The sequence below is a fragment of the Lissotriton vulgaris genome, chromosome 5 (assembly GCF_964263255.1).
Source record: "Lissotriton vulgaris chromosome 5, aLisVul1.2, whole genome shotgun sequence".
NCBI lineage: Eukaryota > Metazoa > Chordata > Amphibia > Caudata > Salamandridae > Lissotriton > Lissotriton vulgaris.
This window is the reverse complement of record NC_141693.1, coordinates 1,778,642,727-1,778,656,951: the sequence shown is the minus strand read 5'-3', so window position 1 is coordinate 1,778,656,951 and position 14,225 is coordinate 1,778,642,727. Positions and strand designations below refer to the sequence as shown.

The following is a 14,225-nucleotide window of genomic DNA, read 5'->3' as shown; positions in this document are numbered from 1 at the left end:
CATCCAGGACATAAGCAAAAGGCGTTGAAATGAGGAGCCCAGAGGAAGCAAAATTAAAGAACCAGAGAAATTCAGTGGATAAAGCTACCAAACAGCGTATAAGTAGCACAGACCACCAAATCTGTCAGATAAACGAGCGCAGATCCAGTAAAACACTGCTCAGATGGAAAGAGAAACCCTTTGTCAAATATGTACCTGAGGTAGTTTGTTACAGGTTACAGCAGGGGAACTGTTGGAACCAGGACCACTGGCCCACTTAGAGTAGCATGGTTCGAGCTGGTAGGCTAATCCTAAAAGGCAATTATGCTTGCATTTCACACACTACATCAACCCAGTGCAAACCCACCCAAAAATAACACCACACCATCTTGGTTTAGTAGAAAAATAGTTATGCTTTATCTCTTTAAAGGAAATTAGATTAGAAATGTTCCAATATGCAATAAAACAAGACATTAACCTTCTTCTTTTATGGGTTTGTCCATATAAGTTGCCAGCAACTTCTCTTACTTTGTTATCTAACTTCAAACCTTTTGATTTAACATATATTACTGAGGCGGACGGCAGTTACACTAACACACACTGCACATTAGGAGCACCTTTCTCTGGTTCCACGAATTATATCAGCACATCAGAGCTCATTTTCAGATATGACTTCCCCTTACTTTTGTTTACATTAAGAACTAGAATTACAGGTTAGCAGGTTATCACATCAAACTGAGTTCAGCTGTGAAACAATTAAAGACTTCCTTAAAGTAAAGTTGATGCCCCTTTCACTTTAACCCCAATCGCTGTAATTCCTAAACTCCAGCGTAGGGTTTAAACAAGTGATCCTTTCCCAGAAGAGTCATTTTAAACTCTGGGACCTGTTTGACGAGGACAGCCATGATGAACTGTTCAAAATGCTTACAAGCTTCTCTCAGCCTCCAGAAGCTATCCGTGGCTCAGCCCCCCAGTCACCACTTCCTTTAAGCCTCCCCTCCTCTCCCGCCGCTGTGTGGGCCCAGATACCTGTTTGTTCGTCTGGTGCTCGGGTACTTTGTTCGGGAGCAGTCCGATGGAGCCGCACTACCCCCCCCCCGCTCAGATCTTGTTCGCTTCACCTGAAGCGGGCGGGAGCGGCAGCCCAGTTGAGTAGAGCGGGTCCCTGGAGTCTTCACGGAAGACCAGCCTCTCCGCGCCGCTTCCCCACTCTGGTTCAGCAGCCGGCAAAGCAAGTTCAGCTCGGTGGCAGACGCGAAGGCTTAGGATGAGGAGTTCCGTTCTCCTCACATGGTACAGTGCGTCACGCTGGGCGGGAGTCTCGTTGCCTACTGACCTCGCCCGGCGTCTCTCTTTTCCTCACGCTTGCCGCACAAATGTTCGGCTTCTCACAGAGCTCCGATTAGCGGGATGTGTCCCCTGACAGACTCAGTACCCCCGAGCTTACAGAGGCCACAAAGCGGGGACAGTAGGTGACAGGGGGTGGTAACCTAAGGTGCTGGCAAATCGGAGTCTTTTACGGCTCCAGCAAAGTCATCTCCACTCACTCAGACCACACGTCTAGGGCAACAGTCTAAGCCCTATGTCTTTTCAGGGAACTGGGCAACAGGGGTCCCTGGATCTACACTGCCCCAAGAAAAGGTCTCCTGGTCACACTCCCTGGAATTAAAAGCAAGTCTCTTTCGCTGTCAAAGTACACAGTTGAGTCCTCCTGAAGAGTGGCTCCTGATTCACTACCCACAGGCAGGGCTAGGTCAATAGGAAGGGAGAGCAGCGCCCACAACTTACTTGCAACCCCTTAGAGTAGTCAGAGAAGCCTGAGTCACAACCCCCTCCAGACACTATCGCCTCAACTCCAGCCCTATCAGTAGTGATCCCCCACAAAATGGCTGCCCAATGTCCACCCTTATATAGCCTGTGCCCTGGTCACCAGAACCAGCTGGAAGGTTCTAGAACCCTCTCATGTTATTCAATGGGCCAGAACTCTGAGGAGATTTTAGCAAGCATCCATTTTGTGTTAAAAGCCCCCACCCTCCATTTTAGCAGGAGCTCCTGCGCCTCACCATTGATTGGTAATGATGGTGCGCCCAGAGATCTAGAGCCAACACAATAAAAATAAAAATGTAGTGGACACACCAAAAAAAAAAAAATTACAGAAGGCAAAAAGAGGATAAAAAAATATTAGGAGGGACCACCCAAAGGGCAGACTGGTCTAACACGCGTTCCCCCCAGCTGAAAGTAGGGATAGCTACCCAACTTGGGAGTTCTCATCACTAAGGCGGAAGTACCTTGAGAGACCGTCTGCGTTGGCGTGGTCCACTCCAGGCCGATGTTCCACCCTGAAGTCCATTCCCTGTAGGGAGATGGACCATCTCAACAGCTCGGGATTCTCGCCCCTCATTGCATCAGCCAACGAAGGGGCCTGTGGTCAGTTTGAACAAGGAAGTGCGAACCAAACAGATATGGTCGCAACTTCTTCAAAGCCCATACCACCGCAAAAGCTTCCCATTCAATCGCACTCCACTTCTGTTCCCGGGGAAGCAGTCTCCTTGATAGGAAAACAACACCTTGGTCCAGTCCCTCTTCATTGAGTTGCGATAACACTGCCCCAATGCCATGCTCCGATGCATCCGTTTGGACGATGAATTCCTTGGAAAAGTCAGGGGCCTTTTGGACAGGAGCCGCACACATAGCTTGCTTTAGGGTGTCAAAAGCTCGTTGACACGCCTCCGTACACACTACCCGTCGAGGTTGTTTCTTGGATGTAAGCTCAGTCAAAGGGCCCACAATCGTGCCATAACCTTTGACAAAGCGACGGTAGTATCCTGTGAGGCCCAGAAAAGCTCGGACCTCGGTTTGGGTCTTGGGGGGATCCCAGGCCATGACAGTCTCAATCTTAGCCTGGAGGGGCTACACTGTTCCCCTACCCACCAAGTGGCCTAGGTACACTACCGACCCCTGCCCAATCTGGCATTTGCTAGCCTTGATCGTCCAGCCAGCCTGTTTCAGGGCTTTGAGGACAGCCTGAAGATGACACAAGTGGTCCTCCCAGCTGCTGATGAAAACTGCGATGTCATCTAGATAAGCAGCAGAGAAGGCCTCCATCCCGGAGAAGACCTGGTTCACCAGCCGCTGAAAAGTGTCAGGAGCGTTCTTGAGCCCAAAGGGCATCACACAGAACTGGTAGTGGCCCTCAGGCATGAAGAAGGCTGACCTTTCCCTTGCTCCATCTGTAAGGGAGATCTGCCACTACCCTGATGTGAGGTCAAAAGTACTCAGATATTGGGCAGCTCCCAGCCGGTCAATGAGCTCATCCGCCCTAGGGATTGGATGAGCATCAGTCTTTGTCACAGAATTCAGCCCTCTGTAATCCACACAGATCTTGAGTTCTGGAGTGGTGCCCGGCGGGGCAGCTTTTGGTACCAAAACCACCGGACTGGACCAGGGGCTGCTTGAAGGTTCAATCACTCCCAGCTCCAGCATCTTAGTGACTTCACTGTGAATGCTGGCCTTCACCTTATCTGACAGCCGGTAGGTCTTGGACTTCACAGGTGGGCTGTCCCCTGTGTCCACATCATGGGTACACAGGTGGGTCCTTCCCGGGATACGGGAGAACAGGGAGGAATACTGCTCAATGACTTGACGGCAGTCCCTCCGTTGTTCGGGAGTTAGGGATGGTGAAAGGATCACCCCTTCCACTGACCCATCCTTCTCTTGGGACGCAAAGAGATCAGATAGAGGCACACTTTCCTCTTCCTCTGCTCTATCAGTCACCATCATCAAGATGACCTCAGGCCTCTCATGGTGGGGTTTGAGGCGGTTGACATGGAGCACCCAATGGGGTTGCCTGGGGGTCTTAATATCCACTAAGTAAGTGACCTTGCCCTTCTTCTCAACCACTTCAAAGGGCCCTGTCCAGCGATCCTGGAGGGCACTAAGCTCTCCAGGCTCCATAACCCACACCTTCTGGCCAGGGTCCAACTCCACAGGGTGAGCATTGTGGTCATACCACTCTTTCATGACTGCCTGGCTGGCTTCAAGGTTGTCAGAAGCTTGCTTCCACAACTTAGCCATTTGGCTACGGAAAGCCAGCATGTAACTCACCACATCCTGGGGAAGCTTCCTGGGAGTCTGTTCCCATCCATCTTTCACCAGGCTGAGCGGTCCTCTGACAGGGTGCCCATACAGAAGCTCAAAGGGGCTGAAGCCCACTCCTTTCTGTGGCACTTCCCTGTATGAGAACAGCAGACAGGGTAGGAGGACGTCCCATTTCCTCCACAGGCTCTCAGGCAGACTTCTGATCATGCCCTTCAAGGTTTTGTTGAACATTTCCACCAGACCATTGGTCTGGGGGTGGTAAGGTTTGGAGAACCTATAAGTAACTCCACATTCCTTCCACTTGGCCCACATGTATGCTGACATGAAGTTGGTTCCCCTGTCGGACACTACTTCCTTGGGGAAACCCACTCGGGTAAAAACCCCCATCAGGGCCCGAGCCACCGCAGGTGCAGTAACGGTCCTCAAAGGAATAGCCTCTGGGTACCGGGTGGCATGATCCACCAGAACCAGGATAAACCTGTGACCGGCTGAAGTGGGTGGATCCAATGGCCCAACAATGTCGATGCCCACCCTTTCAAAGGGGGTGCTAACGGCAGGTAGTGGTTCCAGGGGAGCCTTCAGCTTAACCCCTGTTTTCCCACTAGCTTGACAGGACACGCACGTCCTACAAATAGTGTCTGACGCAATCCTCATCTGAGGCTAATGGAAATGGGGAACAAGCCGGGCAAAGGTCTTGTCCTGACCCAGGTGTCTTGCCAAGGGAATCTCGTGAGCCAACTCCAAGAGGAAGGCTCGGTAACGCTGGGGAACTACCAAGGCCCGTGACGAACCGTGCACCGGAGCCTTGGGTTCACTGTAGAGAAGACCATCCTCCCAGTAGATGTGAAAGTTCCCGGTAATGCTACCTGCTGCCTGGGCTTCGGCCTGACACCTCAGTCCCTCAAGGGTAGGGCACTCCTTCTAACATGCCTAAAAAGCTGCATTTCGAGTCGAAAACTTGCCCATGTGGAGCTGCACACTTCCGATGACGAAATCCACTGTTTTTATACCGGAACACTACCGCGACGACAGCCCTTCAATAACGAGCGCTGCTCCTTGGGACGGAACTGCTCAGGTTGCGGCCATTTTGAATCGCCGCACGTCGCTCTATCGCCTCTTGTTACTTCTGAATAAGTTATGGAAGCAGTTTAAGGAGCTATACAGGAACAATTATCTTAATGAGACTACAACTCACTTTTTACTACACAGTGGGTCATGTCACAGCATTATCAAAAGCAAAATCCTGCTCCGGGTTCACGTGATCACTAATGTTAGGATTTATACCAACCAGTCTGGGCTTTGTATACTTGTGAATAAATCTTCTTGCAGGGGTAGGTTATGTGCACTGTTTGGAGACACCTTCTCAAAGAGATGAACACACAAGACAGACCCCTATGACTACTCTTTGCATTCTTTGAGAATTCCATGAAAGTTGGACATTTGCACTAAGCCTAGGCAGATGTCTAAAGGCATATATCTGCTGCGTTGATGTTAATTGTTTTGGGAAATGGACCCAGAGTTCATCCCTAATTATCCCTGGTACTATTTAAAATACATGTTAAATTCTTTAAGTGAAGTCCCAGCTCCTTTTGACCCCAAACATCACCATGTCTAAATACTTTAACAACATAATCCCTTCCATGTCACACTTATCCCCTTGGCTTAACAAATTACCCAGAGTGTGACAAGGGGATCCCAATTGGTCATTTTCAAGAAGCCTCATGGCTGGACTAACGCTTGCAAGGAATCATTTTAAATCTAACCAAAGCTTAAGTACATGGATGTAAGAAGTCAGTAAGCTGTTGACTACTTAAGAGAAAAACATTATTATTTAATTGTACTTGCTACCATCAGTTGCCTTATACAGGTTCACTTCTGCAGATGATGCACAGGCAATTCGGTACAACCCTCTGGTCTCCACATGAAACACCAAGAACATTTACACACAACTCGTTGAGTTTGACACATTTTCTTATATGAATATTGGCATTCACACTAATGAAGGCACCCATGTATTCTTTAGTCCCTTCCTATTTTTTTGCCTTTTCTCCCCCAAACATGGTTACTTCCACCATGGAACATTGAGGTGGGAATGCTGTTTTTGGACTTGGTTATGTTGGACTTGGCTCTCACAGAGCGTACTGTGTTTCGTCTTGAATAATATCCATCTTGCCACTTGTTGCAGTTGGATTGTTACATCACATTAATGGACGGGAGAGTGCTGCCACTTATTGCCACAGTATGTGCTGCCATCCTGGTTCCCATTCTCACTAAATCCTTCATGGTGGACATTGTCTCGCTGGTGGATAGCCGGATGACTTTCCAGCTGATGGTATCTCGCCTTGCTGCTTTCCTCAATTGTCCTGCCTCCAGACTGTGCTCTCCCCATCCATCTGAGTGCTCCTACTTCCTCTGGACCTGACTTCTCCCTTTTCCTTGGTCACATAGATGTAGGAGTTCAAACCCTGGATGGACCTACTCCCTCAGTGCTCAGCGATGAAGCGCAGTTTTAAGCCACTTTCCGGACGTGGACACCAATCTCTTTTCAATACTACGAAACTGAAATAAGTATTCCACTGCAACTGGTGACTTTACTGTGGGAAGAACGTTTGAACTCCTGGCCTCCTCATCACATAACTATTCCTGCTTTCTCACTCATTTATGTGAAGACTGCTACTGTGCATTCCATCCACTCCTTAACTGCTGCTCTCAGACATGTGCATTTATTCTGCTTTTTCTGCATCACACTCTTTGTTTCTACTGTATACACCTTTAACCTATCACTTTCAAGCAAAGACATCACCTTCTTGGTGCATTATTATTGCTTATTGTCATTCATACTCAGCTCGAAAGGAAAGTTCCAAAAGGATTATGCAATGCCCTCCTCGTAACTTGCCTCAGATTCTCTGTGTACTCCGCCCCTGTCAACTATTCCTCTGATGAGATCCAGTCAATTCTCTCATTTGATCCACTGGCCAGAACTTCATGATTGGCTCCACCCCGTTTGTCTGTTATGCATGATGTCTTTAGGAATCTGGGACGTGATACTTCCTTAAATTCCATTGCTACAAACAATGTGCACTGTACCCAGGTTGCCTCAAAGCATGCCTCGCTCTGTTCCAGTGTTGCAGAAAGCTTCTCCATATGTAGCAGCTCCCAATTCTTATGAAGCCAGGTACAGCGTTATGGTAGTGTCTCTTTCCCCCACAGGGTTATGATAACCTGTCTGGTGCAGCAGAGTAAGGGTCATCGGCTTCCCTTAGGGGAGTGCAGGGGTGCATTCACTTATTTGGAAGGCCCAATCAATCAGGGTTTCAATCAGGGTTTGTATAGGGTGGCTACTAACCCCTGAGGATCTCAAGGCACTGAGGTGGGAGGGGGAGTAGGGGGCTGCTGATCCTTCAGGTTGCTGGGGTTCTTTCGAAGAGCCAGGTCTTTAGATCCTTTCTCAATTGGGTTAGCGATGGGGATTGCCTGAGGTGGAGGGGCATGGTGTTCCAGGTCTTGGCAGTGAAGTAGGAAAAGGATCTTCCTCAGGTTCTGGTCTTGCAGGTCCATGGCTCGTTGGGGGAGCAGAGGTGTCTGGTGAGTACGTGGAATGAGAGGCGGTAGTGCAGGTATGCTGGGCCTGCGTCATGGAGGAGCTTGAAAGTGATTCTTTTGTTGACTGGGAGACAGTGGAGTTCTCGCAGGTGTTTAGTGATGTGGATGTGGGGAGAGATGGTGAGGACCAGTCTGACTGTGCCGTTTTGAATATTCTGTGGTTTCCTGAGGAGCTTCTGGTTGATGCTAGCGTAGAGTGCGTTGCCGTAGTCGAGTCTGCTGCTGATGAGTGCATTGCTGACCGCCTTTCTGGATTTGGTGGGAATCCATCTAAATGACTTTCGAAGCAGGCGAAGCGTGTGGAAGCATCGGGAGGAGACGGTGTAGATCTGGCAGTTCATTGTGAGCGAGCAATCCAGTATGATGCCGAGGCAGGCCACCAGGTGTCGTCACAAGCTGAGAGGGCAGTTCCCAGGATGAGGACTTCGGTCTTGTCCAAGTTGAGTTTGAGGCAACTGTCTTTCATCCAGGTGGCACCGGCCTTCATCCCGCTGTGGAAGTTGTTTCTGGTGGCTGTGAGTTTGGTGGTGAAGGATAGGATCAGCTGGGTATTGTTGGGGTATGAGACTATATTGGGACCATGGTTCCTGACTATTGCTGCGAGCGGGCCATACAGACGTTGAAGAGGTTGGGGCTCTGGGAGGAGCCCTGGGGCACTCCCAGAATTGTATTTAACAGGAATTCTGGGATCTATGTCTCTGACATGGAATTTAAATCAGTCTTCCTAATACATTTTAAGTTTGGAACAGTGCTACAGCAAGTGCATTAGGAGTGCAGTCCTCTGCACCATCCTCAGCATTCTGCCATGTTTGCTGAGTTCCAGGTATGAATTCTTACTGGCATGTAGTAGCAGTATGGTGTAGTCTTCACTAGAGCTTCTCTGCCCATGGCACTCGTAGCTGACCCCCGAGTTCTTTGAAAGACACGCAATCATTCTGTATCTGTGAGTGAGCGATCCAGTTTATCCAGTTCATTCTCCCATCTCTTCTGTGAATGAGATTTGCCTACATGGGTCATGTGTGGGTATTTTATATAAAGCCGACAGTAGTCTTTTATCATCTTTTTTTGGCATGAGCCAAATGTTGTCAGTGGTGTACTAGCATACAGCCTGATCTCATGATGTGTGATCCAGTGTGTAATCTAAAAATATTTCAACCTCTCTCCCTCCTGGTTCCTGTAATCTCCTTTTATTTGTTCACAAGAACAGAAAACCGCTGGGTCTGAGAATCCCCGATTCTTTTACACCCTGCCATGCACTAAAGGTATCTCCTTTGCGACAAGAGAGACACCTGGGGTAGCCGGGACTGGAAGGTGGTATGCCATTTTTTGCTGCAGTGGCTGCTGCATCCCAAGCCACTTGCAATATGGTAGACAGGATTTCAAAATCAGGCCATTAATCTGTTCAGCTTTAACATTCGCAGGTACTTGCTGAAGAAAAACTGAGAAGATACCTTGGGGCAAACTGATTCCATAAAAAAAATGAAACTGGAAAACCAGTGTTTTTTGATTCTTTAATCCTTCATAAAGGTACTTTGCTCTGAACTGGTACTCCAATGACCTTCCTGAAACCAGAATAAGCAGCTCACAGGCTAATATACCAGCACTGGAGATAGTGTTACAGGTAAGTAACTTTTTCGTCTGCGGCGCCAAATCTTGCCTGCCCTTAATGTGCTATGAAGTTTAATTTAAACACAAGGAAAATACTAGAGAAGAATTCAGATACAATATAACCTAGCGAAAACATCATAGCTAAAGAAGAATTGCTATAGATAAGAAACTTTTCCTTTCGTTGTACAGTATATTGGTGCACATTGCTGTGATCGATGTAAAACTTGCAAATAAACTTGAAACACTCCAGCTCGCTCAGTATTTTATTCATATGGTGTTTCTATTTGACATCTTTTGTCTTTTTGACACTTTCAGCGGACAAAGCCTGGTCCATTATCCACCACGACAGATATTATGCTACCAAAGTTGCGGGCTCCAGCCCCGACATGCCTTTCCTGGGTCCCCTGCAGTACTGGAACGCCACCTGGGGAGAGGTCTCCGCCCTGGCGAATGGATCTGAGTACTGCGAGCAGAGGATCGAGTTCTCCTGCTACAGATCCAGGCTCTTGAACTCGCCAGGTGAGTACAATCACCCCAGCAGGGCTGATTTGACACTAAAAGAACTCTGGCCTCTCTGACAAAATGAGGTCATGTGGTTTCACATAATATAGTTGCCCTTAACCCATGGGTTATATATCATTTTTGTAGTTTGATGATCTTTTCATTCTCCATGACTGTTCCGGAATAGAACACGGTATGTTTGCCAGAATCACAATATTGGCAAAGCTTTAAACACCAAGTGCCAGATATACAAAGCTATTTAGCATTTCCTAATGGGCTGAATCACTATTTCGGCCTGTTAAGAAATGCTAAATGGCCTTTTCCTATGCACAGAGGCCAAACTGCAGTCGCGATTTGCGATTACTACCGGGTGGACTACCTATCTGCAATTCCCAAGCACATGTACGAAGCATTTCTTAAATGCGAATAAGGCATTTAGGAAATGCAGTTAACATTGTCTAAAGTAGATGGTAGCCAAGTGAAAAATAAAAAAATGCATTCAAGATGCATTTTTTTAATGTGACATGAAGCGCGTGTATGCCCCTAGTGCATATGTGCACTTACATGGGCCTTAAGCCCAGAGGCACCTTTGGCTTTGCATTTCTTAAATTGTGATTTCCTATTAGGAAGTAGCAATGGGGGGGAATGCAATGGCATTTCATATTTTTGATTACCTAATAGCGATTCATACTCTGGCGGAATCATGCTATTAGGCAATGACACATTTTGTATATATAATTTTGCATTACCGAAATAGGGATTCCTTCAGAGTTGCTATTTGGGAAATGCTAAATTAGAATTTCGTATATCTGGCCCAGATAGCAAGGTACAAAATTCCACACATAAAGGATTTGTAGGCAAAACCTGCACTTTTCCAGATTACCTCATTTTTAGGTCTCGCTCGAGACCTATTGTAGCCAATTTGCTTGTGAAGGGACCTAGAGCTGGGGACGAGCGCCGATTGCACCTCGTGGACGCGCCCCCTGGCCCCTCCCCCCCAGCCGTGCAGATCTCTTGCTCCACATTCACAGTGGCAGCCTCTCACAATCACGCGCGCACCCACAGCCACACTCACCGAAGCCCACACACACACAGAGACACACACACCCCTCCCCCGTACTTCTGACGATAGTTAGATCTTACCTATTCAGGACTGCAATGGAAGTCCAGAGTGCAATCCCTGAGTGTAGCTTCTCGTTTTTTGTAGCCCCATGCATCCAGAGTAGTCCCTCTAGTCTCCTAGGGAACTCCGGCGGTGAAATCTGGAGCTGCGTACTGGTTTCGGTCGAGCTAGCGCTGGCGATTCTTGTTGGGATGGGGTGTAAAAAATAAAAAAAAAGGCGTCAGGAGCTGGCCGCGCGCCGACAAGCGCTGTGAGCGTGTACGGCGCCGGCGTCAGCTTCTCTCGCGTTAGCACAGGATCTGTGCACGAGCCAGCCGACAAGCGCTGTGAACACATGCAGCAGCGTGCGCTTGTTAAAAAGTGGTATAAAACTGAAGCACACTGCCCATCTGATCGAGCTCCGAGTTTGAAAGTCCAGCTGCGTGGTGGCCAGTCTCCTTACAGCTCCCTTCCTCTTTGAAACCGAAGTCCCGGATACGGCTGAAGCGAGCGAGCGGCCGCTGCACATTCCGCGCCTGTGGAACGCCTCTCCGCCCCCCACCGACACCTGCCGTCCATCCGCCCATCGCGCGCTGGGGGCACACCCCCTCCGCCTTCCAAGCAGCGCCGAACTTCGGCAAGTTTGACTGCGCCGGGTTCGTTATGCGTCTAGGACCCGGGACACAAAGTATTGCTTGCGCTTCCTGTGGACAGCGCTGTGCAGCGGAGCTTGGAGTCTCTCCTGGTGCTTCCGAGGACTGGACATTTAAACCCGGCAGAGGGGAGCTTCATTCAGGTAAGCCCTGCTTTATTCGCACCAGTGGCCTCTTTTTCCTGGAGAAGTGTGACTCAGGGGTTAGAGGCGGCAGACCCGGAAGCTGAGATCGGCCCTGGACCAGGGTTCAATTCCCCGCCTCGGTGGGTCTTGGGCTCAAAAATTCCACGGACTCGATAATTCTCGCTCCGGTGCCTTCTCGACTCACGGGTTCACACTCTGCGACTCTGGGCAATAGCTTGCTTAATCTCCACAACGGCCCCTCGCAGCGGGATGCCTGGCTTTCACCTTGTGGATACCCTGCCAGGGTTATCTCACAGGGGAATACCAGGACGGGTTCCCTAAGCAAGCGCCGGGAAACCCTTTGTGGGTAGCTGTGCGCTATATAAGCTCAAATACATTTACATTTACATTTCAGTGTGGTATGAAGCTGTGCTTGTTGTTTGAGAAACACCCTGCGCTGCCGGGTCTGTAGGGTCCACCGGTCTCTTTGTTTGGTAGTCAGATTAGTGTCCCCTCGCTGGGCAGATCTGTGAACTGCTCCTGCAGCAGGGAATATACATCTACACTTTCTGACTGGTGTCTGGACAACTGAGCACCTCACTCTGCTCCAGAAGTGTCCTTCTGTTGTGTCCCGGTGTTTCGCTTAGTTCTTGGCATTGCCAACGAGCTCGGCCGTTTTTATATCACATTTTATTCCAAGTGCCACCAGTGCCTACGTAACGTTTGTTCTTGTTCTATCGGGCATTTCTCAGGTCGGCGGGTGGAGATTCTTGGGGGCAGAAACTGCCGCTGGCGACTCTGGCACTTAACAGTTCATTTACAGCAGGCACCGAGGGTGCTTTAGAAGAGAGAGGGGAAGGGAGCGGGACTGGAGTGAATATTTTTGCCCTTTTTTGCAGTTTTATGTAGCGCTTACTCGATCCGAAGGCATTAGGGCGCTTTAAACGCGCAGCAGTTTCCCGTAGGTCATAGGCCATCATGAACTGTTTCCGATCTACTCTCTGTACTATGGAGGAGGGGGTAGGGCAAAGGAAGCAAATTAATGAAAGGTCGTATTCTCAAGTTAAAAACCCTCCACGCTAACGTGAGATTCACCCCAGGCCTGCGACCGTAGGCTACCGGCATCTGTGAAATAAGTTTTCACAGAAGCAGCCAGGTACTAAACTTATCGGATAACGGGGCACGTGTTTCTTTCTATTTTGTCTCATTGTGACTTCCGGTGACATTTGGCACATAATTCGTGGCTTTACTCTGAATATATCTGCGGTAAGAAAGGTATAACTTCCCCGAGCTTATTTCTGGAAATAGCTTTAGAAATACACTGTTTTTCTAAAAGCGAGTGTCAAATGTTGTCACGTCGTTGGCTAACAGCTAAGGCTAAACAATTTTTCAATACCCACGATAGTCATGCTTCATGGCTGCTTGCAGGGCGCTTCAAAGCACTACAGGGGATTCCAAAATAAACGGAGAGATCAAGGTAGAGACGGGAGAAGCTCTGAGGGGTTGACATTGAAAGTTGGATTTTCTTTTCTCTCTCTCGATACATCGAGTCTGCTGAGCTGACCTTTCACCCGAGAATCGCTGGGGTGCATTGTGGTGAAGGAGGGAGCACCCTCGGACTACCCCGAGGAGTAAGTTTCTCTTCTGTTCATTTATGTCACTGGAGCACAGCGGTGCTAGGCGAATTGGCCCGCCATCGCCATCGATAATAGAAGACGGACAGACTATGGATGCAATGGGCTCCTCACATCTCTGGGGCCCTGTGCCACAATACCTGATGCACTAGGGATAGCTTCGTCCCTGACTGGGCAGGACTGGACGTTCAGGGGTTTAAGTGGGATGAAAAAACTGGGTAGTCTCTCAAAAGGGCGTTATCGATGTAATTAATGGCGTGGCTAAAACATTTCAGCTAAAAATCTGTGTTTTGCATAGTGTGCCGCCCGACTGGTATATTGCCTTTTCTGTCATTGTATCCAGATGTGTAATACAACATGTAACATTGCACTTACAAGAAGCAGGACTATTGACTTTACCAACGGTTGTTAGGCGCATAAGACAAATAAGACACAACAATGGCTTCGTTGTATAGAATATTCAAAATGCTTCAGTTCTGAAGTGATGAGATTGAGCAAGAACTAGAACAAGCCTCTTTGAAGTTACATCAGAGGCAGTGAAGGGTGGCACTGCTACAGAGTTACGATTTTTTTTACCACCCTGATGGAGAAGGCAAAATGGAGAGCCCGCTAGAGATGCGTCTCGGCACCTGCTTTTTAGAACTGCCAGTGCTGGTGCCAGTGCCTGTAGGACCCGGCCCACTTAAAGCCCCATGGACGTTGTTGTATTAGAGCGAGCGACAGGACGTCACGTAGGAGCGCAGTGCTTAGAAAAAGGGACTCAAGGCACCCAGTGTGATTTCCCTGATCCAGTGTATACCATGCTTGCTAAAGTGAAGTGACAATGAAACTTGTGTAGGGACACCTGGGCATGCGCCTAAAGTGAACTATGTACTTCAAAGGTTATTTTATCCATTGGTAAACTGCTGCATTTTGATGCATA

The 14,225-nt window shown here is 48.7% G+C and overlaps 1 protein-coding gene across 1 annotated transcript in view; it reads left to right on the top strand.

The window, feature by feature from the left end:
* CNTNAP1 (contactin associated protein 1) overlaps positions 1–14,225 on the top strand; it is a 347,724-nt gene that overhangs the window by 260,790 nt on the left and 72,709 nt on the right. Inside the window, exon 13 of the mRNA XM_086924095.1 lies at positions 9,604–9,807. Coding sequence (XP_086780221.1) covers positions 9,604–9,807 — 204 coding nt within the window. The remainder of the gene's footprint in view (positions 1–9,603; positions 9,808–14,225) is intronic.